The 21,896-nt window shown below is 37.2% G+C and overlaps 1 protein-coding gene and 1 long non-coding RNA gene across 3 annotated transcripts in view; one reads left to right on the plus strand and one right to left on the minus strand.

Moving 5' to 3' along the window:
* The window catches only part of PCLO (piccolo presynaptic cytomatrix protein), a 311,393-nt gene that overhangs the window by 162,391 nt on the left and 127,106 nt on the right, over positions 1-21,896 (minus strand). Inside the window, exons 4-6 of the mRNA XM_053942472.1 lie at positions 15,731-16,948; positions 4,004-9,068; positions 1,618-3,629 (exon numbers count right to left, since the gene is read on the minus strand). Of these exons, the coding sequence (XP_053798447.1) occupies positions 1,618-3,629; positions 4,004-9,068; positions 15,731-16,948 (8,295 nt within the window). The remainder of the gene's footprint in view (positions 1-1,617; positions 3,630-4,003; positions 9,069-15,730; positions 16,949-21,896) is intronic.
* LOC128787898 (uncharacterized) lies at positions 5,019-20,927 on the plus strand. 2 transcript variants are annotated; one of them, XR_008430896.1, is made up of 6 exons: positions 5,019-5,107; positions 6,383-6,484; positions 12,128-12,187; positions 15,370-15,454; positions 18,842-19,001; positions 20,734-20,927. It is a non-coding gene; the product is annotated as an uncharacterized LOC128787898 (long non-coding RNA). The 2 variants fall into 2 exon arrangements; XR_008430895.1 differs by lacking the exons at positions 12,128-12,187; positions 15,370-15,454; positions 18,842-19,001; positions 20,734-20,927 and adding an exon at positions 11,376-11,882.

A 21,896-nucleotide genomic window follows, 5' to 3' on the forward strand; every position in this document is an offset into this window, starting at 1 on the left:
CATATAGCTCATTGCTGTTTGGGTTCAAGGCAAAAGCGTAGAGAATATGTTTATACAAAAGGAAACAAAGGTGTACAAGCTCTTTGATTTCTTGTCTCATTAAAGAATAATGTATGTGTTCAAACTCTACTGTAAAGAACTTTAAATAACGAGTTGTTTATAGAATTCATCATCCATCATAGGATACAATTTATAGCAAATATATATGTGTATCTGTGAAATAAGTGAACTGAATAATTTGTTCTCAGAAATAGTTTTACTATACTTTTACAATTATAATATTTTACAGTATTATACCTACTCTCCAATATTATGAAGAACCCAACCGTTTCTTACAATCCATGAGCAACGTTCTTCAAGATGCTGTTCCAAATCCTCTGCATGAAACTTTAGTGCTCATGCTAGTTTCCCCCACTGTGGTTATCGTTCATTAGTGAATGATGTTTATACAGAGTGCCAATGCCATAACTATGGCTTTCCCTTCAAACTTCCAAGTACTGTTTTCCAATCAGTAACAGCATGGGAAGCATTTAGTTCTGCACAAATATGTGAAGCTGCAAGAACTACTTACAGTGGGAGCCTTGGAGGGTATAACCAGATAATGTTGCATTTGAAAGCCACCCAAATTATCAAACACAGAGAACAAACCCTCTTTATCCTATCCAGTCTGTACTAATCACTGGTATTCACAGATAACTGAACATAAAAGATAAATATTGCTGAATGGCAACTCTTCCAAAGTTCTGAAAAGATACTGACACATCAGCTCACAGAAGGGAATGGTCTCAGATAAAAGGACAGCCAAGACCATACCATATTATAAAGGTACTTTTTTTTGCTAAGACTTATTCCTCTTATTCATAAATATCAATCTGATTCCCAAATATGAAATCTTACTTCTCAAGGAGAAGAAATACTGCAGAAATGAAAATTTTGATCCTACTGATGTCAGCCTCCTCTGACCCCTATAAGAAACAGCCCTCAAAACTTGCATAACTTCCTGATAATTCTCCTTATCCAAAACAAACAAATTAAAAATGGATTTTTGATGAGAGACCTTTTGGTCTGGAAAAGATAAAAGATGTACACACTGGGACAGAAGATTATCCACAGAATCACACATGGGTAAGAAACCTCAGGAGGGTCAAAAAGGACAACTAAGGCAATTATAAATCTGGTGTTATCTGCCTCTCAGAGGGCACATGCAGTAATTTCAAGGTAAATGCACTACAGACTGTGCCACAAGAGTTGGATGTTGTATGATTAGAAAGGAAATGCTTTCAATTTTCTGAAGCCTTGTCAGTAACCCCTGTACTGGCAATGAATTGCCATATAAAACACAAAATGCCATCCAAATTCTGAAAAGGAACTTCTTGTGTTACGTCCTGAATATTAGTAATATGGGCTTCTCTGTTTCAGTGAATGAACTTTTTTTAGTTCAGGCAAACAAACATTGCTTTAGACAGCAGATATTCCTCTCGACTTTTCAGCAAGGTATGCAAAAAGACTACATACACATGTATTGGAAATGTGTGTGGCTGTCCTCATGCTGCACTGATAGCTGTAGAATTGCATATTATAAAAAAAAAAAAAAAGAAGCAAGCAAATACTTCTTACCATAAAACCCTCAGTGTACTGAAACTGAGCTCTGGAACTGTCTTCTGCTGTGGGACTCAGGGGCTTAGGATCAGACATAGATCGTTGCATCATCTTTGCTGTCTTTGGGCTTGATGGAGGAACCTTGGCCATGTCAGCATGCAGCATCTTCTGAGGGCTGATGTCATCAGTCATGGGTTTTTCATAAGGTACAAATGCTGACTCTATAACTTTGCTTGGTGAAACGGGTGAAATGGGTGAATAGAGAACTTTGGGAGATTTGGGAGGGGAAGGGACTACCTGTAATGTAGAGTCTGGACGAAGGTGGGATGTGTATCCTATCTCTAATGGTGTTGGACGTTTTTTATCTTTCTGAGGAGATGAAGCTGACAGATATTGGGGACTTTGAGTGTCTGATGCTGTCTCTGTTTGGCATCCTAGACTTTCTCCTTTATATGTCTTTTCTGGAGCTGAAATATGCTTTATGATTTCAACCTTAGCATCCCATCGGGCCCTGATTGAAGGTGTTCTTATTGTTCCTACAGGTTCTGTTTGCACAGAAATCTCTGCCACTGTCTGAACTGCGATACTAGATACCTTGGAGAATGGTTTAGCTTTGTCTGCCTCAGTAGTGCTCTCACTGTATTTCCCTACACGAGGTTTCCTTCTGGATCTGCTGGAAAGATCCCATTCATCTTGATCTTCATCATCGGTCTGAACACTTGTATCAACACTCTTCTTAGTTCTCCGTCTCCTGTTGGTGTAACCTCTTTCTGCTCCATCTTCATCATCAGTTTGTACTCCACTGTCCACTATTTTTTTGAAACACCGGGGCTCTTCTTCCAGGGTCTCCTCAAACTCCTCATAGGGACCACGCAATTTTGGCATAGAACTTCTCTTTTTCAATTGCTTCTCCTCCCTAACATCAATATCCTTAAGAGACATTTCTGAAACTGAGCTTAGGATACCAGACCTGGGTATGTATTGGGTAATGCCATCAGACTGAACTGTATACCATGCTTGACTTTGTGGAATTTCAATACCCAGAACTCCTGAAGCTGTAGTGGTTGTGTCATCAGTAGGCCAAAATTGGCCATTTTCTGTGCTTGCATACTGTCCTTCCAAAAGCGTTTGATCTGTGGTAGTTTGTGGTGACCCAGTTCCTGAAGGGTCATAACCATATTGATATATTTGACGAAGTTTTTGCTCCTCTAACTGCTGGTGGAGCTGTTGTTGAAGTTGTTGGAATTGTTCAAGCTGCAGCTGCTGCTGGGCTAATGTCTCTTGTCTCATCATAAACTGAGCTTGTCGTTCCTCCTCCTGCTGAAATAAGAGATGATGTTTCATGGATTGCAACTCTTCAAGCTTTTTTTGCACCATAAACTTTTCTTGTTCCCTAAATCTTTGAATTTCCTGACGTTCCCATTCCAGCTCTTCTGCAAAGCGCTGCTGCTTAATTTTCTCAAGCTCAAGAAGTTCCCGCTCCAAATCGAGCTGCTGCTGTTTGCCTTCTTCAGGGGCAATGAGAAGGGCAACCTCATCATCAATTACATCTGTATAAACTTCAGATGCTGTAGTTAAAGCAGGTATCAAGCTGGTTGGCTCAGTGGTAATAGTTTCTATAGAATGAGGTGGTAACCCTGTCTCCATACCAACAGCAGTAATTGCTTTATCTTTTTCAGCTGCAACAGTTGTCAAGAAACTATATGATCTTGGGAGTGGTTGAGTCTGTTGCAAAGTTGATAAAGAGGGCACTGAGTCAACTGTTTGGAGAGTAGGTAAATCTCTGACACTTGTACTGAAAATAGAACCAGGTTGTGTGGTGATGGCAAATGTGGATGGGATTGGAGTTGCTACTGAAGAATAAACAACACCATTGGATGATCTTAAAACACTTCCAACGCCAAACTGGGAACCCACAGATGACACCATTCTTGCTTGGGAATACTGTGGTGTACTGAGCCCGAGGCCAGAAATCTGCCGAGTCTCTGGATATGGACCTGTAGTCTTGCTTGAGTAATCCATAACCTCACCTGAAATTACAGGGCAAAGTTACAGTCCAGTCCCACAAAAGAATGCTGCTTTGCGGATTCTGAAAGTCATCCCATCTTGATGAAATAAATGGGAAGGGGAAACTGCATGCAAATCTTCAGGTTAATGATCTACTTTAGATGTGAAGGAAACAGCATTTCTGAACATGCAGGCACATGCAGGCACCTCTGTGCAAACACATACGTAAAATGAAGAAATGAAAAACACGTGTAATCCGGAATAATTTGTCACACTGTCCAAAAGAAAACAAAATAACAGAAGGAGGGGAAAAAACAATAAAAAAATTATCCTGAAATGAGGTGAGGAACATCAAAATTATATTTCAAAGAAAGATCTGCTGCTGTGTCATACTGACCTGTAGTTACTCTTCCAGAAGTAAGATCTACTGCTGTATCAGTTGCCCCAACACGATAATCAAAGCTATTCTTGCTTCTGTATGCAAATAGTCCAGCTTCTGATAAATTTGTGTCAGACATAGATGGTTTCATACCTCCAATTCCTCGGTAACCATATGACCCTGGACGATCATACTGATAATGGTCATCTCTGTAGCCAAAGCGATCTTCAGGAAGTGTAGTAGGAGGCTGCTGTGCTGTACAGCTCCTACCAAATGGCAATTTATAAACCATATCACAGCAGACAGCTCTTCTCCCTGCAGTCAGATCTACAGGCTTTTCATCATCTTCTATTACTGTTGTTATGATACCTGAAGCAGTTTCATCCATTGTTACTACTGTTCTGTGGGATTTTGTAGTGCTAAGGTCAACTGCTCCACTCTCTGCTGGCTCCTGAGAAGTGGAGAGATCAGTCCAACCATTTGTAACCCCAACAGGTGGTACAGTAACAGGCTTTGTAGTAGCCCATGTCACTGCCTGTGTTGAAGTACCTAGTGATAAATTTATTGGCACTTCATCTCTACCTACAGAGAAGGCCTGGCTGCCTGTTACTCTGTATGCAGGCTCAAAATGTTTTGATGTTGTTAGTTGAAGCGGCGTTGTCATCGCGTGTCCCAGATCCACAAGGCTGTCTGTGCTGGTGGTGTAGCTCACGGTGGCAGTGCAAGTCATTACAGTCACTGTCTCAGTGACTGCAGGCAGAGAAGTAGCAGCAACACATGCAGTGCTAAGATTTATTATGGATGGCTGGACAGTACTTACTGGCCGTCCACCTGTGTCACTTGCTGGCATTTGCCTTCTTACATCCATGGAAACAGCAGAGAGATCCATACAGCTGTCCCTCATTTCAATGTCCATCTTAGTTAAAGTGCGAAGATCTATGACATCACCCAAAGGATGGAATCTTCCATTCTCTCTGTATCTGGGTTGGTCTACAATATGTAGTGGCTCTGGAGGTATAGTAATAGCAACACTACCTAAACCATAACCAGGCACTGGACCCTTAACCACAGACACTGTGGTCTTGGTTATGTCTGTTGTTACTACTTCTGATTTTGAACTAGGTATTTTTTCAAAAGTTGATTGTGTTGTCACAGGAATAGCTTGCAGCGCACCTGAAATATACATACTCTGACCTGCCATACTTTGAATATCCATAGCTTTCATGGTTGTAGTAAAAACTGGTTGCATAGGCTGGGGAATCTGTTCTTTAGAAGGTGCTTCTAAAGGCCAGCTGGTAACAGCCTGGCTAGTTATAGCTTCAGTGGGAGTTCCAGGCTCAGATGGCAATGTGATGACAACATAGGTTTCCTGTGAGGGTTTTGCCAACCTTGGTGAAGATTTGTTAGAGTGTGGAGACAAAGGGGAAGTGGGAGACGGTATTTTGTATTCAGTTGTGGATACCAAATTTAGAGTCATACTTGAAGTCAATGACAAGCTTACTGGTTTGGGCTGTGTTTCTGCTGGTTTATGAACAGCTATTGGGAGTGGAGGAATTGCTGGTTTAGGAGCAATTGGAGGTTTAGTTACTTCAGGTGGCCTGTGACTGAAAACAAGCCCTGCTGGAATGGAGGATGGTTTGGGTGGTACAGGGGGTGGTGTTGGGGTGTATGTTTTTGTGATAGGTACCACATGATCCTTTAATACAGCTGTGGACTCTAGTGTTGGAACACTTGTGACTGGAGGTACCATTGTGGGAGCTGTTGCTGCTGGAGCCTTAATCTGTGACTTCTTTTTGGGATAAATGGCTGGCTTGGGTAAAATAGGTGGTGGTGGTAATGGTGGTGGAGGAGGTGGTGGAGGAGGAGGAGGTGGGGGTGGAGAAGGATGAGCAGGAGAATCCAAAGAAGAGCTTCTAAAAAGAGAGAATACTTTGGCTGAAACAGCAGGAGCTGAGGAAGGCACAGAGACCATGCTGGTCTTACTTAAAACACTGTGAGTGAGTACAGAAGATGTTTCTGATGCAGGCTCTGTAACTGGTACTGGTGCTATACATATAGGTGGTTGCTCAGATGCAGCATTAGTCAAATCAATCCTTGTCATATCAACACCCAATTCTTTGTGTGGCTCTTCATGATGAATTTTGACACTGCCAGCCTCTACTGTACTTTTAATTTTTCTAGATGCTGCCTTCTCTGCTTTAGGGGTATCAAAGGTAATGATGTCAGCTGCATATTCCTTGGATTTTGTAACTGTAGTTGCCACCACTAAAGGTGCAGTTTCAGGCAAACAAACTGCAGTTTGCTCCACACTCTCTGCATCTGATTCAAGAGATTGTTTTTTAGTGGCTCCAGCAATAGATTCATAAGGCATGCTCACTTCAGAGTACTCTTTTGCAGATGTCAAGGGAACCTGTGTTACTATCCTGACACCTTCAGAATCTGCCTGTTTACTTACACCATCTGCTGGACCTATAAAACCTGTGGCTGCACTATCTAGAGGTGAGGAACTATCTGTGGTAGAAACTGAAGATGTAGATGATGTTAAGGAAGCTGTATCAGAAGGTAAAACTGATGCAGCACCTTCCGATGTCTCAGAGTATGTCAATATTGATGTTTCATGAGAAATTATTTCTTGAATTTCTCTGGCATAATCTGTTAAGTATTCATCTTCAATTTCCTCTGCTGTAAAATGCTGTGTTATTTTAACATCTGGAATAGAAAGTGTTGTGCTACTGACAGGCGATACATCTGAGATTGCTGAAGTAGTGCTTGATGTTAAAGATGTACTATCCACTATTTCTCCACCACCAGATACCTTTGTATCAGATGTGGAAATGAAATCTGAAGCTGGTTGTGTTGGACTAGACCCTGGGGTTAGCTGCATTTTCTGCCTTTTCATAAGCTCTTCATAAGCAGCTTCTGCATCTAACAAATGCTTTTCCTCAATGGTGGAAGTTACTGTGCTGTCTAATACAACTATTTCATGACTTTCTGGGATAATGTAAGAACTAGAAACAATATCTTCTTGAGGCACAATAGTATGTAAAGTCTCAACACTATAGTAGTCTTTCTCTAGATCACTAATTTTCTGTAGTTCATCACAGACCTGTTCTGAAGCTCTTGGCTTTTTCTCTTTTCCTCTCTGTTGTATATATTCACTGCTCTCATCTTGTCTCATAACAAGATTAGTATCAATAGTTCCATTGTAAGTATCCTCTACTAAGGATTCATAAATATAATCCTCTATTAGCATTCCACCATATAAAGATTCTTTTTCAAATACTTCATCTTTTTCATTTGACATTTGAAATGATCTGGACTTATGCATCATCTCCTCATATACCTCTTCAGCACTTTTCAATGTCTTTTGACCACTCTCTTCTTTTGGGAGTCCAGTTGGTTGTTCATCTGTTGGTGAGTATAGAGAGACAGCAGTAGGCAATTTGTAAACTTTTTGCACTTCTATTATTTTTTCTGGGCTGATTTCAAAACCTTCAGGTTCTGACTCAATGCTGGGTGAATATTCAGAACAAGAAGATCTGTGCAGCTCTTCCATTTCTGCAGCCTGTCGTAATTCTTCTGTTGGAGATGCATCTTCAATGGGAGAAAGATTACTTGGTGGAGTCTTTGGACGTTCCCTTCTTCTCTGGGCTCTGAGTTCATCCTTATCCTTTTTAGATTTTTTGCTAGAACTTTTTCTTTGTTGCTGTTCTAATTCACGTTGTTTCTCTTGTTCCTTTAGCAGTTCTTCTTCTTCCCGTAGTTCTTCTTCTTCTGAGGAATCTTCAATAGTGGGAAGAAGAGGACCATGTGTCCGATGCCTTGCTTTGCGCTGTTGTTTGCTCTCCCCTCCCAGTTTTTTGTGACTAGGACTACTGTCACTGTCTTCGTCAAGTGATGACACTGAAGTAGGAGATGTACCTGGTGTGAAACTAGAAGCATGTAAACTAGAAGATCCTTCTCCTCTAGATCTATCTTCGGGTGAATCTGTAAGACTCTCCATCTCTAGCTCAGGCTCTTCATCAAAATATAAAATACCTTTTTGTGGTTCAGATACTTCAGAATATTTGTTTGTTATTGTACTATTTAGTTCTATTGTTTTGAAACGTCGAAGGCCTCCTCCTCCAGATACTGCAAGTTCTTCACTGTCTTGACTTTTACTTTCCCTGTATTTTGGCTCTGGGCTTTCATCAAAAGTCTCATCATCATCATCGTGCCATGAATGCCTTCTTCCTGCATCCTCATCATAGCCTGCACTACTTTTCCGTGCCATTCTTCTGTGTTTTCCAGCTGTTCCTTTGGCTTTGCTTTTCACTTCTTCTTTCTTTTGGCTTTCAGCTGCACTGATCTCTTTGAGTTGATTTCTAATGAATTCATCATCTTCAGAACCTGAAGCATCTTCATCAGCACTCATCTCTATAATCTGTTTTCTAATGAAATCTTCCTCATCACCTGATCCTTGACTGTCATCTCGTTTGTACTCATCACTGCTTGAAGAGCCAACACTAGTTCTTCTTTTTCTCCTTGGGACAGGTGAGTTTTCACTTTCACTGCTGTCTTCCACAGAGTCATAGCGTTGTTGTCTTCTTGCTGATACGTCATCTCCTTCATGTTCTTCTTTGTAGTCTGCCTGGGAGGAGGCAGTTCCTTTGCCCTCTTCTACAATGGTTCCTTCACCTGCTTTGACACCTTTTAAGTCTTCCTCATCTGAACTGTAAGATTCTGGAGTGACGGGCAAAGGCTTTGTTTTAAGTTGATCCTTTGTCTGTTCACCATATGTTTCAGAAAGCTCTTTGCTTTTTGCAGATTTTTCATCAGAAAGAGTGCTTGCCTGAGCTTCTAAAATTGAGAGTACAGTACTTTCCAATTTAGCTAGATCTGAGGGGCTTGGTGGACTTTCTTGTGAAATGGTGTCTTTTTTACTAGTTTCTTTGAGTAAATCCTTTTCATCAGTGGGGACATGACTTGGAATTTCACCAAGTGAACTTGATATCCCATCAGAAGAATACCCGGTGTCACTCAGACCTTGTGGACTTTTCTGTTGCTGAGAGCTTGATGTGTCTGATTTGTCATCCTCCTTTTCCTAAAAAAATAAATACATAACGTGTGTGTATATATATATATATATATATAAATTCTTAATGTCTCCTGGCAATTAAAACATGATTTTTTTTTTTTCTAAAGGATGAGTTTATGCCTCAGATGAAGACTGAATACTAATTTTCCTATTCAAAGCTCTTAGAATAATACAAAAAAAGTTCCTTGAATTTTGATTTTTTGCATTGATTCTAACTGAGCTTTGCATGGCTATCCACACTGGCAACTGATTTTACTAGTTTAAAGATGAACTTCTATTTTTCAATATAAAATTTAATTGTTTTAAGAACACTTAGGAATGATAATCTGCCATCTGATCACACATGCATAGGACAAGTTGCCCAGGGGTTTATTTATTTGAAGATTTTATTTACTATGATTCAAAGCTGTCTACATGGTTTTTGATACAAAGTAATATAGCTTGACAAATGTCTGCAGAATTTCTGGAGTCTGCTCCTTTCTTTGCCCATTCAACATTTTATAATTGGCTAGAAATACATCAATCTTCTCAAATTTTGCACTCATGGTTTAATTTTGTTGATTGAAGTATTACACATTTCAACATGCAACAGAATTCATAGAGCACTGAAGCTTGATTTAATGACATTTGGAATGTCCCCATATATTGGAATGTCTGCTACAGCAGGACACTGCACAAATTTTTTTTGAGTATCTCATAAAAAAAAAAAGAAGTTTCTGGATAAATTGGTAGTGCAGAGTAAGCTGATGCTAGGGCAGTGTAATTGCAGGAGGAAAGCATGATGGTCAGCCATTGATTAAAGGAAGCAAACAAGGCAGGCATTCCTGACTGAGCATCAGAACCAATGTTTTCCTTCTCATCCCTAATTAAACATCCTTAGTCATCCTACCTGCCACATTCTTCTACCTCATTCTGTCCAATAAGCATTTATATCTCCTTCTATAAATAACAAAAATACTAAAAATATCCTACGGTAAGTATTTCTAGGCCAGTTTCATTCCTGCTTCTTGCAGCTGTGAAAAACTCTATACTTAGTGAAAGTACCTCATTGTTTGGCTAAAACACAGTTCACTCTCCAAAATACAGGTCACCTTAGCTCTACTCTGAGCTGACAATTTTAGGAAGTGTCCCCAAATCCACTGGCAATTTGAGAACAAGCATCCCAAAGTCTCATGATTTTCATAACATGATGTGATCTTTATTTTTGTTAGGGATCTCAATAATAGAAATATGTTGTACTTACTAGTTTTGTTAATTTAAGTCAGTGATTTCTGAATTAGAGAAAATTAGAGCATTTGAAAATGCTCTGAATTAGAGCATTTATTTAAAGGTTTAATTTATGAACTTCATTGGTAACATGATTATTTGAAAAGTAGTTAAAAATACTGTGGAACAAATATACTAGAAAAATTATCATGAATGTTAATTATAATTTTAAATTAGATTTACACTCAAGTTGCTATCAACTACAAGTATTTTCAAAATTTATTCACACTAAAGTTACATTTAGGGTCAAAATATCAAAACCCAAATATTTTTTTATAGTCAGTCATATTACTTTCTAATCAGGTTTAGATTTAATTTACATTTAAATTATATGTTCTTGCTTTTAGACATATCACTTTGAACATAATGCTACATTCAAACACTAATATTTATATTAGTATTAAACTATTTATATTATTATTACAGTGTATATTACTTAATATTTTATTAACTAATCATCATTCACAGGAGTGATTTATTATATGGTTTGCAAACTCAGATACTACATTGAATAAAAACTACATTTGTTCTTATCAACATTATAACCAATATTGCAAATTCAAATATCTGATGTCACAGCAAAATCCATTGCAAATAAAAATCCAGTGTGAAAACAAACATTTCTAAGGACTTCTTGAATGATAAGGCTGTGATTAATATATAAACATGGAGAAATCTGCAGTACTTACAACAACTTTGGAAAGGCATCAGCATTTGAAGCCTACAGCTCTCAATATTCTGAAAAATCTAGTCCTGGATATTCTCCAGCCCTTAAGGACAGAATTATGTATGGTCTTTACAAAAAGTCAGCAATGAAGCAAAATTTAAAATTTCAGATTTTGTATGTTATATTTACATTTTGTATATTATATTTACATTTTAGTCCCCTTTATTAAAGAAGAAAGTTCTTAAAGGAAATTTATTTTGCTATGTTTCAAAAATACATGTATCACTAAAACCAAGTGATTTTTCCCCTCTATAAATAGCATGCTTCTCACTGAAACTTCACCTATGACATTTGATTGTTATTTTTTCATTTATGACCAGTATGTTCATACATGTGAAGACACATCCAACAAAACTCATTATGATCAATTTAGATGAGCTACTAAAAATGCAAACATTGCTCAAGCTCAGAAGGTTTCCCAGGACAGAATGAATCCATCTAGTGAAAGTGAACCTCTCAGATCTTGGCTCTCCAAGATGATGTGATACTGTTTCTTGCAAAGGAGAGACAGAAGGCATCGACTGAACAGTTAAGCACAGAAAAAGGGAGAGAACAACTAACTGGTCATGGAACAGCTTCAGCCATTCTCCTTGCAGCTGAGTCCAATATCTAATACCCACTGTGCCCAAACCAGAGGAGATAGCAATGAATATAGCTGTTGCCCACCCTGGTTTTGAACCTCAGTGAACGACATAAATGACTGCTATGAATCCCAGGAAACTGAATGTGAGAAAGTCTGCTGTTGTTACAGTAAGGAGAAGAAAAAGATCTACAATAAGGACAGACTTAATTTCTCATTGGAAATAAAATAAATGAGAAAAAAACAACCTTCTGTTTAATGTTACCAAAATATTAATATACTTTTTAATGTTTTTGTTTGTATCATTGCCTGTACCACGGTACATGCAAAAATTATCCTGCATATCATGCTTTGAGATCACTATGCATGTAACTTACAATAAGCAATACTTACAAGAAAAGTCTCTGAGCTTTTATTCCCAATTTTGTGTAGTCTGAGACTTAGGATATAGCTACATCTATTCTTAAAGGACTGCTAACTTATTTTCTGCAGTGTTGGCCATCATATCCACAAAGACAGAATCATTGTTAAACTTGCAAACATTTCATAAAGGTAAGATTTTTAGATTAATAACAAAATATTGTCGAAACAATGTTGATAAGGATCATATATATATTCTACAACTCTTTGAGACTGAAAAAATGCATTTAAATAAAAAATACTTTTTTTTTTCCTTCTAAATTAGGAAGTACTTTGGCACATGTCTAAGTACTGGGCTTTTCTGAATATTTCAATGACATTTCCTCTGAGTTTGCCTACCGTGTGTTTTTAATACTGGAAAAATTTAGCTCTAATACAGACATTGATGAGAGAAACTTCTTGAGAAATGAGGAAGAAGGAGACTTGTAAATGCTGCAGTCTGGATAAGACTTTAAAACAGCAAATGCAACCTCTTTAAAACCTCTGTGATGCCAGAGTCAATTAATTATACAACTATTTTGTATTATAAGCTTTAGCTTTTTAAATATCATTTGTTTGTACTCTTCCTCACTTTTACTATTCTTTTTTTGAAAATATAAAGCTTAGGGTTCAGAAAACACCTGGATGTGGTATTTGTGGACAAGTTTTAATGGTGAAGGTGGTAGTGCTGACCTAATGGTTGGGCTTCATGATCTTAGAGGTCTTTTTAAACCTTAATGATTCTATCATTCTATGAAAAAGTTCCATCAGTTACTAAATCAAACCAGAAATTTATTAAAAGAAAAATATGGCTAAAAGAAAAAAAAAAGGCCTTTTTTTAAAAAAAAAGTATTTATAGCTAGCAAGATTATATTCTGTTTCAGAGGACAGACATTTTATTTTGCACAGGAACTCATCATTTTTAAAAGGTCAGTTTGTTTATAGAATAAATAAAGATATATACATTAAAAAAAAAAGCTTTCACATGGTGGAAAAGAAACATGATTGACTAAACTCTATAATATGCATTTCAATTTTATATTTTCAAACTGAAACATTTTATTTGTATACAGAAAAATTGCTTACAGACAACTCTTATCCTCCTTTTTCTACCTCTCTGGGCTGTGTTTTGAGGCATGTGTTAGAATAATGATGCCAATCAACACAATATTAATATTTACCCAGTTACTCCACGGAAGCACGTGATCATTCCTCAGTAATCATAAGAAGGTAGTAATAAGGGTACATATATATATATATATATATATATATATATATGTATATATGTATTAAATACATTGCAAATGTATGCCAATTGACAACGTGATAATGGGTTCATACAGATATGTTGAATTACCTCTGTGTAAACTTGTGAGTTACAAGATGGCAATTAGCTACTGACAAACTGCATGTGTTAAACCTCCAAGATTTCTAGGTATCCTTGTTAGAACAGCTAACTGCTATTTCACATGTCAATAGTCAATATTACAAGACAGTTTCTCAGGGAAAGTCAGTTTCTGTAAAACATGAGCAGTCAGTTTATTCTTTAAAAATATTTTGAAGATATTTTAAAATATTACTGAAAAAAAAATGCTTTGAAGGAAAAAAAAAAAGGCTTTATGATTCCTTAAACAACGCTTTGAGACTCAAATACTTTAAAACATTTCAAGAATGAAGTCACTTTTTTTCTTAAAGGATACCAGATCTCTACATTCAATTGATATCTGTGATTTCCCTGAACCTGAAGGGAGCCTACAAAAAGGATAGAGTGAGAATATTTGCAAGAACATGGACAGGATAAGGCAAAATGGCTTCACACTTACTGAGGGCAAATTTAGATTAGATATTAAGAAGGAATTCTTTATTTTGAAGGTGATGAATCACTAGCACAGATTGCCCAGAGATGTGGATGTCTCATCCAGGGAAGTGCACAAGGCCAGGTCAGACAGGGCTTTGAGCCACCAGGTTTAGTGGAAGGTGTCCCTGCCCATGGCAGAGGGGTTGGAATGAGATTAACTTTAAGGTCCTTTCCAATACAAACCATTCTATGATTCTATGATTTCCCATGGATTATTCTACTGAATAACTATTTGTACTGAATCAGAACTTTAGCCTTTTCATGGCTTCAGGGACTTATTGCTGCCTTTTTTTTTTTTTTAATGAAAAATAGGATAGCAAAAATTGCTTATTTACTATTGGAAAGCTAGAAGACTTAGTAACTACCATTTTCACAGAATTGAATATAAAATGACAGTAGTTTGTCAAGTGCAGAAAGGTTTTCCCTTGCAACTCTAATTAAAAATACACCTAGCTGAAATCCTCCATATGATTCTACCCTGAAATATATGTAAATTATATTTTTCAATGCGTACATGTCGTCTTTTACCTAGTGAAATGGAAGCAAGGTTTGATATCTAAATTGGTATCACTTCTTCCACTTTTATCACATGCTCTCTTGGGAAGAGCTGTGTCTAGCAATGTTTGATGAACAGCACAGACAACACTGAAGTACTTAAATAAAGAAAAATTAAATCAGAGTTAATTTTACTAAGCACAAGTTAGTTGAGACACCTTCTTTATTTTTAATGTTGAACAATTTGAAATAGGCTTTTCCCAGATCTCCTTTTTGTTTGGTCCAAAAGGTAGGCTTTCTGGCTATGTTACTTTAAGCATAATTCAGGGATTCCCTCAGTACAATCGTACAACATAACTCCTGATATGATCAAGAGCAGTAAACATAACATATGATAGGAGGTTTATTTCAGACAGGAGACTTGGTTTATAAAAATAGTATTTTCCAAAGAAAAATTTCTGAATTAGAATATTTTTCTGTCCAAATATCTTAATTACCGCCAGGAAATACATAAAACAAAAATCAACCAAACCCTTGACCTTTTTGACTGGGATTATTTGAAAACATAATTCTGGCAAAGGTTAAACACTTTCCTTAAGCCTACTCCTACCCTCATAACATATTACTTTCATAGCATAATAATCAGCACCTAATTTGAAGTGCTGATACAAAACCCCTCTAATTTTTCATTTCTCAACAAATTGTGCATGGTATTCTATTCAGCTGATAAAGTGACTTGAATACAGACCTCTAGTATGTGCTATCACAAACTCACTCATTCCTCTGACTTGAGAGCCCACAAATGCCCTACCTGAATGTACTTGTCTATATGAGATAAACCAATTAAATAGTAAAAAGATGTAAAGGTTTCATGTACCTTGCTTTCATTACTTTCATGTACCATGCTCAGGTATTACAAAGTATTCCTAAAATTTATATTATATTTTGTTATTGCAAAGCACTGTATATGTTACTCTCTCAGATTATTCTCTTTTGGGATTGAGAACTGTGAAAACACGCACATTTCAACAATTAATCTTTGAGGTCTGAAGAGTCAAGAGATCAAGGTAAATAAATCTGAAATATTGGAAAAATTATTAAACAGGACCTTTGCGTTAGTTTCAAATACTTAGCTACTTGAGACTTAAAATTAGACAAGTAACCTTGAAATGTGCATGTAGACCATAGGACTAACTAGTGAAACTTTCACTCGATGAGAGTGATTTATTTTATAATTTAGAATAATTTTGTAAAGAGAACAACAGTAAAGCAGGAAGGAGAGGGTCTGTAAGGATCAGATTCTAAGTTGGAGAAAGGGAAGTGGGAAGGAGAAAAACACTTACTATTTTTTCTCGCACTGCTTCCACGTGTTCAGTTCCTGGCAAAGGTGCTGTTTGAACAGGAATTTCTTCTTCTGGAGCTTTTTCAGCTTTCAAAACCTTTTGTGAAATCCCAGTTGTCAAATCCTCTTTCTTAACATCTTCTTGCTCCTTAGCCTGCATCTCCTTATAAGGTGCTTCAGCTTCTGCTTTCTGTTCAGCAACGAGGACTTTAATCTCAGCTGCAATTTCTTCCTTTTTGTCTTCTGGATGTGGTGTGCTCTTTTCTGGGAGCACAGTTTCTTTATCTTCTTCCAGTGTGCTTAGGGGTATCTTTTGGTCTGCAGCTGTTGCAGGAATTTTATCTGCTGAGGGTGTCTTTGACAGTTTCCCTCGCTGAAGTTTTGTTTCTTCTTTTTGACCTTCCTCTTGGATTTTATCAACTGAAGAAGTTTTCTTAATCTTTTCATGTTGAAGTTTTATATCTTTCTGAATTCCATGTTGGATTTTATCAACTGAAGCTGCCTTTGGCAATTTTACCTCCTGAAGTTTTGTATCTTCTCTCTGAGCTGCAGGTTGGATTTTGTCAGCTGACAGTGCCTTTGCCATTTTCATCTGTTGGAGTTTTGGATCTTCTTTCTGAACTCCTTGTAAAATTTTGTCAGCTGAGGGTACCTTTGCCAATTTTGCCTCTTGAAGTTTTATGTCTTCCTTCTGAACTCTATGCAAAATTTTATCAGCTGAGGATGTTTTTGCCAGCTTTACTTCTTGAAGTTTTTCATCCTCCTTCTGAACTTCCTGCAAAACTCTGTCATAGGAGGCTGTCTTTGTCAATTTTGTTTGCTGAATCCTTGGGTCTTCCTTCTGAGAAGCATGCTGGATTTTATCAGCTGAGGGTGTCTTGACAAGTTTTCCCTGTTTAGGTTTTGCATCTTCCTTTTGAATTCCTTGCTGGATTTTATCAGCTGACAATGTTTTTTCCAATCTCCCCTGCTGAAGTTTTGGAGCTTCCTTCTGAACGCCTGGTTCTTCTTTTGGCTTTGCTGCTGCTGGAGTGGGCGGTGTGGAAGTCTTCTGAGGGGAATGTGAGGCAGCAGGCACAGGCCGTTTTTGAGGAGGAGCAGGTGGTTTGGATGTTGGTTGTGAAGGACCTGTTTTCAGAAGTGGCACCTTGCCCATATCTCCAAGTTGTCCTGACATTGCCCTTTGGGTCTGGCAGTTTAAGCACAGCCATTCCTGTACCTGTGATACAACAAACATATGAAGTTACTTATTGGAAAAAGTAACAATAAAATCATAAAGTGTTTTCAGCTGATGTTGTAGATGTCGGCGAACCCAATGGGAAGAATGATGATGTCTAACTCCATTTCAGAAGGCTGAATGATTTCTTTATTATAATTATGTTATAATACATTAATATGCTATATAAAAGAGGATACTAAATACTACATGCTACTTTCTCTAACTATCATATCTCCCAACTCGTGACCCTGTTCTCCAGAGTCCAGACACAGGTGGATCCGATTGGCCATCAGGCCCAAACAATCCACCATGATCCAACCAAGCACTCACTCTGGGTAAACAATTCTCCAAACACATTCCACAAGAGAAAAACAAGGAGCAGAAATAGAAATTGTTTTCTCTTTCATTTCTCTCTGTGCACCTCAATAAAAAATCCTGAGAGAGAGAGAGAGATGTGCTTGCCACAAGCTGATACAGTTGAATTCTTTCCATCTGAATGCTATGCATACTGATAAGTTATTTATTTTCTTTCCTGCTTTTGCAGGAAGATCCATAGCACCATTCCAGAAATGGAGCATATCAGGTTCCAGAAAGCCAAGATGAACAAAAATAAAAAGGCACTGTAAAAACTAACAGCAACAACATTTTTCCAAAGTATTGTTGACCTATATGTGCAAATTTTACTTACATATTTCTAATATATATTTCTTTATAAAGCCTCTATAATCTATCAATAGGTCCCTATAATTTTGCTAGCCTGAGAAAAAGGGGACCAACTGGCACTCATGGGTCTCTGTTTCTCTTAGGAAATCCCCTCTTGAGGTTTTGTATAGGTATCTGTATAAATTCTTTATGGCTGTAATTCAACAGGAGGATCACCTTTCTGCTCACTTTACTGCTAAATCCCTGCTGCACACTGGGTCCTTTTACTCCTCCCAAAAAAATCAAGAAAAGGACAAGTGCTTCTATCTGTGCAAAAGATCTCCTTGCCAGTTGCCTAGCTACTACATGAGAGGGGTAATCACACTGTTTCCAGTGGGATTTAGTTTATAGTTCCTTTAAAATAGCAGAAGAAATTTTTAAGCACAGAAAGACACTGAAAGGAAAGAAAAGGAAGAAAAAACCAGTCTCTTCTTGATACTAGAATAGCTAATGAAGCTTTACTTCACTAGTGCAATATGAGCTTCACTAGTGGATAAGTGGTGTATAATGTGCAATAAAATCTACACTTAAAAATAACTGATCTGCATTTTTTATAAGTGATATATAAATTACAAGAAACACAGATGATATGACAAAAATCTTAAGTAAGAACAGCTCATATGGGCTACTTGTATGAAAATGGAACTAAGGAGAGGCTATTTAATATATAAAATTGTCTGAAAAAATTTGTTTCAGGCACAAGCAAAGCAAGAATATATGCATTATCATTCAGGTCATCAAACAATTGTCTTGTGTATTATTCTACTTTTATAGAAATGACCAAACTAATAAGCATCCTAATAATTGACACAAAAAATATTTAATAATAGTACCCAATAATATTGTCCCAATAAATGCAGTTTATCAGCTGAATCAGTAGTCTCCCCTAACACTTTCTACATCCTTTGCAAATCCAGACTGAATGTGGCTCTGTATCATACCATTAAATATAATTTAGGCTTATTTTTCTGTTGAAAAAAGCATTTAAACATAATCCTCCAGGATCTGTTATTCACCTCCTTAGGAGTTAAAGTATTCCAACAACACATCATATGTTTAGGAAGCACTAATTAAGAAATGCAAATATTTTTTTTTAATGGATGTGCAAAATATAACTTATTTTTCTTGCAAATATTTTTTTTAGATGGGGTTATCTGGAATTCTTAGCACAGTTTCCTTTTTTTTTCCTAGAAAAAAGTATTGGAAGCCATAAATATCTTGTGCACTGTCTTTAATCAACTGGAAATAGAAGCAATGCTCCATTAAACAAATCTACCCCACAGAAAATCATGATATTATTATAAGAAGTTTGTAATGGATTTAGAAGTCTGCAATGGACTAAACATACTAGGTAACATTTAGCATAAAAAGACTACTAAAAAAGATCCAATTTCATAGTAGCTTTGATTGTTCTCTCATGAAGTTTCTAAAGATCAATATAAAAAAGTTGGAAAATAATCATTATAGTGGTTTTTTTTTTTCTTTTAATTTATTGGAAGGCAAAAAAGATTTTAAACTCACAAAAAGGGGGCAGATTTTGCTTTATCCATTCAGCCCGAAAAATACTCATTTCCCAACGTAAGCAGAAATAATGCCATTATTAGTTGTGTTAATATAACTTCAGCCAGCACAGGGCATGAGAATAAGGCAGTACTTCTTAAACATATTAAGCTTAGAATCGAGCCTTAGCCATCTTTAATTACACAAAAACATAATGAAGTGGTTTCTGCCATGAAATAATCCATGGTTCAAAAAATTACTGCTATATAGATATTATTCATGAGCATGTTAATTTATACTTTAAATTCACATGTTCTTTTCACAGATTGTGCCATTTGTTTGACCTATTTTATTTTTATTTCCTTATATCCAGTTTCTAGGGTCTCTATGGTTGTTTCTTTTCTACCTACATTTGGCTGTACATCTACACTTGGCCCTTCTAGCTCTGCTGTTAATGTAGAGTCCATCTCGTACCTCTCAGCTGCAGCCTACTCACTGCTCATACACTTGCTCCTTCTCAGATGCATTGTCACTTCCCTTTCCCTCATTTAAATCCTTCACAAGACTCAGTTCTGTTAATGCCTATAAGAACTTCAGCAACTTTAGTAACAGTATTAAGTGTTTAAAACCCGAAACAGTCACTGTTTCCACTGCTCGCTGTCCCTATTTAGTGTCTTTTCCCAGGAGTAAATTTCTGCAACTCGAAGACTATGCTTTGTGCAGAGCACACAGAACTCTTAAAAAGGAAAATAATGATAATTAACATGAAGAAAGGAATTTGATCATGAGCAGACTGGCAAAATGCACTAAATTTTATCAAAAGATAGAACTCCCAGACTTGCTTCTCTGCCATAATGATTAATATGATAGTTGGGAAATAACCTGGAATTATCCAGATATCCAGTGATTTAATGAACCTTGCCATTGTCCTCTTGGACTTTTTCTATATCTGCATCTATTTACCACTTTATTTTTCAGCGCTGCTGTATAAGCATTGCACATACTACTCCCAAAGCTATGTGTTTCATATAATGGTTTTTCATTACCATGCAGATATTTGGTCACAAAAGAACGTACAAAAATTATAGCATCAGGCCTCTAGCTCTGATTCTCTGTCAGAATGGTTCTCTGTACAATCAAATTTTGTACCATGAAGTCATATGCCTCAGTCTTAGACTTGTCTTTTCCTCAGTTAACCTCATGCCCTGAATGCAAGCTTTTCCCTAAGGCTATCTCTTCAGTTAGCCTGTCAAGCCAAATTTATTAGGGCTTGGGAAATGGACATCATCTTCTTTTAGCAGTCTTCACTAGATAAATCTTCTTAGTTCTTTACAGAATTCTTCACACCCTTTGGTTCCTGAATTGGCCACGGACATTATGATTGGCACTACAAGTGATACAAGTGCTTTAATACCCTGAATCCACAGCTACCTCCCTGGTTTTAGCAACCCTTACAACTCAATATTGCTGGACAGAACAAACTAGCTCTGACACAATGTTCTCCTCACACAGTTTTGTAATAAACAAATGTCATTATGAAAAGGGCATATGTCTAACATTCATTGTGAATGTCTGTTTTTCAGTCATCAAGCAAAAGATCTGCCCTGCTTGTTACAGAAAGGCCCTTTCTGCAAACAAAAAGAGTGAAGAAACTCTTGAAAGGCTCAGCTCAGAGTTTCAGGTGTCTGATTCAAAGCCTAAGCTGGTACAGCACAGCTGAGAGTCCTCAGTTCAGTTTTATTGAGAAAAAGGCTGCTGAGACGGTATTTTAGAGAAAACCAGGTGATATAAGAAAATAAAAAAAAATAAAAAAAAAAAAAATAAAAAAAAAAAAAAAGAATAAAAACCACATAGTGTCACAAAGAGAAAAATTTAGGAAAAAAGATACTGACATGAAAAGGTACAAAGCCAAAAGGAAAATACAGAGAAGTGGATGGTAACAACTCAGCAAGTGCAAAGGTTGGCTGGTATGTGCCAAGGAGGTGAAGTTGCTGCTTGCTGACCTGACTGGTGACTGACTGGCCAGCAGACACTTTCCAAAGGCCTCACTGAGGTGGTGAATATGTTAATATTAACAACTCTTCATTGGTATCTGTCTGCTGTGTGTATTCACCCACAAATTGCTCTGTACTCCTCAAGTCTTTACATCCTCCTTGCTGTGTTGCTCTGCCTGTGGTAGACACTGCCTGAACAAAATGCAGAGAGGGAAGGCTACATTCCCATCTAGAAAGGGAATGCTGGCCTCAGAATTTCTTTGGGATGTGTGATATACAAATTCAAATCCCACACAAACAGAGGACTTAGATGTCCTAACTCTAGAATAAATATTCAAATTGCTAGACCTACATATAAAAAAGTTACCACCTATGCTACATAGATTGATAAACATAAATATTCAGAGCATGACCACAAAATTAGACTGTAGATCTGGCAGAAGAAAAAAAAAATACAAAAAATACTAAATCTTACATTTTCTCTATCCAAACAGTGTCAGGCAGGCAGCAGGTAACTGTCTAAATGAAGCCAGTTTGGCAGAGACAGGGTCCATAGTGGAGCCTCTATGGCATCCAGGATTAGAAAAAATGCAGAGAGGTTTTCACAGACATAGCGTCTGTGGAGGTCACAGGTAGTTTTCCAGGCTCATTCTCCTGAATTTACACATAAATTTTGTCTAAAATGTCACTTAGGAACTTAAACTTATTTTTGGATTCCACCCCAAGTGGAGAAATGATGTGCAAACAAATGC

This window comes from Vidua chalybeata, chromosome 5 (genome assembly GCF_026979565.1).
Source record: "Vidua chalybeata isolate OUT-0048 chromosome 5, bVidCha1 merged haplotype, whole genome shotgun sequence".
In the NCBI taxonomy this organism is placed as follows: Eukaryota; Metazoa; Chordata; class Aves; order Passeriformes; family Viduidae; genus Vidua; species Vidua chalybeata.